The sequence below is a fragment of the Onychomys torridus genome, chromosome 9 (genome assembly GCF_903995425.1).
Source record: "Onychomys torridus chromosome 9, mOncTor1.1, whole genome shotgun sequence".
NCBI lineage: Eukaryota > Metazoa > Chordata > Mammalia > Rodentia > Cricetidae > Onychomys > Onychomys torridus.
In genome coordinates, this window is record NC_050451.1 from 58,384,396 (window position 1) to 58,390,793 (window position 6,398).

The 6,398-nt window shown below is 55.0% G+C and overlaps 1 protein-coding gene across 4 annotated transcripts; it reads left to right on the top strand.

The window, feature by feature from the left end:
* The first annotated feature begins 619 nt into the window (after positions 1–619).
* Positions 620–6,140, top strand: Egr3 (early growth response 3). 4 transcript variants are annotated; one of them, XM_036199229.1, is made up of 3 exons: positions 620–1,189; positions 1,618–1,670; positions 2,487–6,140. In XM_036199229.1, exons 2-3 carry the CDS (start codon positions 1,631–1,633, stop codon positions 3,494–3,496), a joined length of 1,050 nt encoding a protein of 349 aa, XP_036055122.1. In that variant the 5' UTR covers positions 620–1,189; positions 1,618–1,630; the 3' UTR covers positions 3,497–6,140. The 4 variants fall into 4 exon arrangements, with proteins under 4 accessions (XP_036055122.1, XP_036055121.1, XP_036055120.1 ...); XM_036199228.1 differs by lacking the exon at positions 1,618–1,670; XM_036199227.1 differs by lacking the exons at positions 620–1,189; positions 1,618–1,670 and adding an exon at positions 1,292–1,471 and having other exon boundaries at positions 2,487–4,032.
* Positions 6,141–6,398: the final 258 nt, after the last annotated feature.

Genomic DNA, 6,398 nt, shown 5'->3' on the forward strand with positions numbered 1-6,398 from the left:
ACTCTTTCTTCCAGCTGGGAGTGCTGGAGGCCAGTTGCAAACAACTCCACCCCCTCCACCCCCTAAATGTTGTCTCTAATGCAGACCTCAAATAAAAACCTACGTGTTTGATTACTGGATTTTCGACTGTGCACTGCGCACCGCGCGCTTTGCATTGGGCTTCGTCCCTCCTTCCTTTCTCCTCTCGCTTTCCTTCTTTCTAGTCTTCTAATTGACTTTTTTCTTTTTCTTTTCTTTTTTTCTTTTTCTTTTCTCTTTTTCTTTTTTTTTCTTTTTTTTTTTCTTTTTTCTTTTTTTTTTTTTTTTTTAAGAACGGCGAGCGGTGCGGGCGCTGCACGTTGGCTGCGGCCCGCTTCCTGCTTTCTAATGTTCCATTGTGAGGAGCTTCCATTGTGACGTCGCGCCCCTTCGGCTGGGCTTTGTCTGTCCATATATGGGCAGCTACGTCACGGAGCTTTCCCGGGGCTCAGATAAATAGACTGGTGGAGTTCCCTGGCTGGGAGCTTTTGGGCAGCAGTGAGCTAGCTAGGAAGCGGCGGGGCTGGTGGTGGTGGTAGCAGCGGCAACAGCAGCGGCTGAGGAGGTGGCGGCGGCAGCAGCGGCGGCGGCGGCGGCGGCTGTGGCAGATCGGGGGGGGGGGGGGGGTCGGCGGGCGCGTGTCTGTTTGTGAGATCAATACTGAAGCCGCGTCTGACCCCCTGGAGCCTAGATTTCCCCCCCCAGCCCAGCCCCCAGCCCACTCCCCGCACACGCCCCACCCCACCCCCACGACCCAGCGTCGCACCGCACCAGCTGAAGCACCCAAGAGGATTACCCACTTTGCCCCTCTCCCACTCCCCCCAAAAAAGAATAGATCCCCTCCCCTGGCCCACCCCTTCCCCTCTTCCCTACCCCCTCCCCCCCGAACTTTCCCTCTCGCATGCTTTTCCCCTGCACCACGGATCGCCTCTCGGATGCCGCTAGCCTGGAAGCTGCGTTAGGAACAGGCGGCGGCGGTGGCGGCGGCGGCGGTGGCGGCGGTAGCTCGGGACTGCTATGACCGGCAAACTCGCCGAGAAGCTGCCGGTGACCATGAGCAGTTTGCTAAACCAATTGCCTGACAATCTGTACCCCGAGGAGATCCCCAGCGCGCTCAACCTCTTCTCCGGCAGCAGCGACTCGGTAGCCCATTACAATCAGATGGCTACAGGTAAGGGTGGCGGTGAGGCGGCGAGGCAGCAAGGAAGGAAAAGGGGGAGGAAGAGGAGGAGGGAGCGAGCTAGCGATGGATACATAGATCGATGGATGCAGAAATGGATGACTGGAGAGACGGATGGAAAGATGGGGGGCGCGCTGGGAATTTTCCGGGGGGCGAGTTGCTTTTCCCACCCACTCCTCCCGCCCTCCGAGATCGGGAAGGCTTGGTTGGCGACGCCACGGTTGAGGCTTTGGTTCTCCCGGGTGGGGGCAGCCGCCGACCGGAGGGAGGTAGGTAGGTGCGAGCAGCTCTGGGGTTCTCCCTCTCCATGCAGGGGGCCCGATCGCTGGGCTGTGCACAAGGCGTGGTGCTGTAGCCCCCTTTCTCGGGAGGAGCCCAGCGTCTTTTTCACCCGCGCTCTCCCCCCCTTACTCCCTCAGCCTCCCACCCGGGATGGAGCCATGTGCGGCGTGGAGTCCCCGCGGTGGGAGAGGTACTGCGACGCTGCCTTTCCGGGCGTTCAGCAAAGCCATTGGGGGTGTGGGGACGGTGGGGAGAGGGAGGGGGCTCACCCACGGGGCGGGGGAAGGGGTTTGCCACCGGGGGCGATCCTGGGACCCGGGAGCTTGGGAAAGGCAGCTGCTCCCGCCGTGGAGACACCGGCCGGTTTTCTGCCGCTCTCCACTCTTAGCGGGGTCTAGGCTTTTCCCCTCCAGCACGAGCCGGAAAGCTCCTTCAGGCCGGGAGGAGACGGGGGCCGGGAGAGGCTCCCTTTACGGGCGGCACCCTTCTGCGCTCCGAGGACAAAAGCACCGAAGCGCTCTGGGTCGGCCACCCGGGCTCAGCGCCCGTAGGGGGACATCGCTTGGGGCATGAAGGCGCGGCGTCTTGGAGTAGACAGGGCCGGGGCAAGAGGCCGAGTTGTGTGTGCTGGAGAGCGAGAGCCGGGCGCGCTTCGGGTCTGAAACTACCTGTAGCTGCAGCTACCTGTCCGCCCCACCTCGGGAAGAACAACAATGCTCTCGCGCGCGCGTGCGTGTGTGTGTGTGGTACGTGAGTGTATGCGCGGCGTGTGCGGTGTGTGTGCCGGAGCCACTCCACACCCCGATCCGTAGTATTTTGCTGTATCCAGGTTGCGCCGAGGAGCGCGGCACCGCCCGCTTTGCGCCGGGCTCAGCGTTCCTCTTACCCCACGCGCTGCGCACTCCAGCCGGCCGCACCCTCTACTCCTAGGCAAGGACCGGGGCGCCGTAGCCCGGAGCCGGCTCGGCTTCACTCACCCCTCCCCTCTCTCCCCCGCTCTCCGCAGAGAATGTGATGGACATCGGTCTGACCAACGAGAAGCCCAATCCGGAACTCTCTTATTCGGGCTCTTTCCAGCCAGCCCCCGGCAACAAGACCGTGACCTACTTGGGAAAGTTCGCTTTCGACTCTCCTTCCAACTGGTGCCAGGACAACATCATTAGCCTCATGAGCGCCGGCATCTTGGGGGTGCCCCCGGCCTCAGGGGCGCTCAGTACGCAGACGTCCACGGCTAGCATGGTGCAACCTCCGCAGGGCGACGTGGAGGCCATGTATCCGGCACTGCCCCCCTATTCCAACTGCGGTGATCTCTATTCGGAGCCCGTGTCTTTCCACGACCCCCAGGGTAACCCTGGGCTCGCCTATTCTCCCCAGGATTACCAATCGGCCAAGCCGGCCTTGGACAGCAATCTTTTCCCTATGATTCCTGACTACAACCTGTACCACCACCCCAACGACATGGGCTCTATTCCGGAACACAAGCCCTTCCAGGGCATGGACCCCATCCGGGTCAACCCACCCCCTATTACTCCTCTGGAGACCATCAAGGCCTTCAAAGACAAGCAGATCCATCCGGGCTTCGGCAGCCTGCCCCAGCCGCCACTCACTCTCAAGCCCATCCGGCCCCGCAAGTACCCCAATCGGCCTAGCAAGACCCCGCTCCACGAGCGGCCCCACGCGTGCCCCGCAGAGGGCTGTGACCGCCGCTTCAGCCGCTCGGACGAGCTGACCCGGCACCTGCGCATCCACACGGGCCACAAGCCCTTTCAGTGTCGGATCTGCATGCGGAGCTTCAGCCGCAGCGACCACCTCACCACTCACATCCGCACGCACACCGGGGAGAAGCCCTTCGCGTGCGAGTTCTGTGGGCGCAAGTTTGCGCGCAGCGACGAGCGCAAGCGCCACGCCAAGATCCACCTCAAGCAAAAGGAGAAGAAGTCGGAGAAAGGGGGTGCGCCCTCTGCATCCTCGGCGCCCACCGTGTCCTTGGCCCCTGTGGTCACCACTTGCGCCTGAGGCTCGGGCACCCAGATCCCCTCTTTTCCCTTCCAGTGCCTCCTGGCTGGTCGCCTGAAAGCAGCGGGGAAAGCCAACCACTGAGGCGCAGGGGCCGCGCCCTGGTCTCGCCCTGGACGTGCGGCCCCCTTGCCTCCCCTTGGATGCCCCCCCACTCCCACCCTTTCACACCGGCCGATGGTTGGGGGATAGGGCTGGAGGCACTTTCTCCTTGCTGCCCCCCACCTCTTGCCAAGGCGTGGGGGCGGAAAGGTGGCGTCTAGCCCGCTTTGTTCAGTTAGGATCGCCTTGATCCAGGGGCCGCTGGGCCGCGCCAAGGACCTGCGGGGGACTGAAGGCGGGGCCCATCCAACCCTCGCCAGACCCAAGCACCTCACTGTTTCCCCCTCCAGTGTTTCCTTGTGTTCCCCCTCGAACACCCGAGAGGGGGAGGGGGTAAGGAGCGCACCAAAGCGCAGAGCTTGCTGCCCGCCGCACGCACGCGCGTTTGCGTGCGGTGATGCGCGCGAGTGTGTGCGTGCTCGCCTGTATGTGTGAGTGTGCGTGTGTGTATGTGTGTGTGCGCGCGCACGCGTGTGTGAGACTCTTGAGCTGAACTGGGCTGTGTCTACCCCCAAACTCTTCTTCACATAGGGTCCCCAAGGCGTTGGGAGATGTCCCAGGCTGGGGACCTGCATGTGGCCGGAGGAGATGGTCTTCCATCTGCTCCGTAATAATGTTTCTTACAGAAATGCCTCGGACGCAGCTGCTGCGGTACTGCTGCCGCCGCCTCGGGTTTGGCCCCCTCAGAGCCCCCTCCCTTTCCGAGCGCTTCCCTCTTAGGCCTCAGGGCAGTTTGATCTTTGGGGAGAAAGAGCCACCATCTCCTGAGCCTGCCTTTTAAAAATACCATTTGCTCAGCCCCCCCACTTTTCAAAATCTGTGTTCTTGAGCTTGCCCTTTGCCTTTCCCTCCTATCATCTCCTTTTTCCTCTCAGGTTCTCACTAGGTCTCTCAAGATCTTTACCCAGAAAGGCAGGCCTCAATCAACCACCCAGCTGTTTGTCTCTGTCATATACCTATTTCTCATTCTCCCATTCCTGGGAAAGCTGGCTCTGTTCATTTGCCCTCTGTGATCGCCAACACAACAGATAGAAGTGAAATGTATGTATATGAGGATGTTGGGGTGTGTGTATGTAGATGTGTGTGTTTCTTTATACACATATGTTTACATAACACATGCTCTGTATTCCTGGCAAAATCAAATCTAAGGCATTTGGTTATCCAGCGCAGTGCGCTGGAATAAAGAGAATTAATTTGTAGGCATATACAGCTTTAAACAATTTATTTTTATGAAAATGTTAACTGAGGAGATTATATCTACCTGTGTATGTGTGTGACTCTACGTGCACACGTGTATATATGCATACACATTCTGTTCAAATTGTCCTCAAAAATAGATGGGGATTTTTGCATTAATCTGTGTTGCTGAATGAGGCACATCTGTTTCATGCCCCATCACACCTTTTCCCTGCCCTACCTCACCTCTTCTCAGGAGCACCTCTACCCCAGCTGTCTGGCCCAGCCCTTCCTCACACAGGGTGGCCCTTTGGAAGTGGAGACCTAGAGAAGGGTGCTCTCTCTGACACAGCTTCCTCCACAGTCTTGACTGAATGTATACTGTTTCCTATTCGCGTCATTTCTCCTGTGGCCAATGAGCTGCCCAGAGAGAAGCGACAGAGGTCTGGAGTTTACAGAATGTCTGTTTTTAAAGTCACTTTATGCGTTTCCCACTTTTTTTTTTTAATTAAAAAAAAAAAGCACCGTCTTTTGGTGGTGGATAAATAATACTAAAAGGACTGTAGCGACCAGAGAGGAAAAACTGGAAGAGTAGGGGTTGTGAATTTCCAGGTACTCGGGCTTTTTGTAGAAGGAGAAGTTTGCCAGGAGGGCCCATATTTTTTCAGCTGAAGGGTAAAATCTTTCTTTGCAGAGACAGTATTTTGCTGAATACTTTTTATAATGTGATGATTATTTAAAAAAAAAACACAAAAATTTTGGTCAGTTCAAAGCTGGAAGGAGGAGTCAGATATCCTTTAATATTTTTTTCTTCCTCCTCCTGAAATATGCATGTCACTGCATGATAACTCTGACTTTTCCTTTGTTTTAATAAAACTGTTCTCAGACATTTAAGCTAAACTAAGAGAAAATTAACTTTGTTGCCAAAAGGTTGTGCTATCCCGATTTTTTTATATGTCTGCATGTTAAAAACAACAAAAGAAAATGCACTCTAACTTATGTGAACTGAGAGAAAAAAAATCAGGTTTTAAACAGGAAAACCTATGGGGAATGATATTTTTTGAAAGACTTTTGTATACAGTTGAGTACTTAGAAAAAGACAAACCAGATGTAATATATTTTGTGGATGTTTTTATTTCTTGGATTTATAGTACCTTATACTAAGGTTAAAAAAATGCTTGATATTGTGAAAAGGTGAGATTCTTCACCAACATTTCATTTACTCCTTGTCACATTGTTATGCCAATATAATATAGTTAATGAAAACAGCATTTTTAAAAACAAATATTGAAACGGTGTAATGTTGTACCATTTGCCCTGTGAGCAAATGCCAATACAGTAAATATATTGTGTTTGCTGACAATCAGCCTGCCTTTACATCTCGTATTTCTTGTTTTCATGGTATAAAGTTTTGGTTTGGCCTGGGATTGTTGTTATTGTTGTTGTTGTTGTGTGTTTTTGGTTTTGGTCTTGTTTTGTTTGGGGCATGGTGGTCTGTTTGATAGGTTGTGGTGCCTGGATTTATGCTCTTGCTCTGAGAACTCTCAGAGTAGAACTGATATCCCTGGGCCTGGGTCAGAATTCTGTGTGGGTTCTGGTGTTTCTAATCCAGTGTTGAATGCTG

What these genes read in the sequence shown, in the direction of transcription:
- Egr3 (XM_036199227.1), top strand. Translation starts at nt 1,297, where the DNA reads ATGACTGGAGAGACGGATGGAAAGATGGGGGGCGCGCTGGGAATTTTC. An exon ending in CGCCGACCGGAGGGAGGTAG is followed by an intron (nt 1,472 to 2,486) that starts GTAGGTGCGAGC and finishes CGCTCTCCGCAG; the next exon opens with AGAATGTGATGGACATCGGT.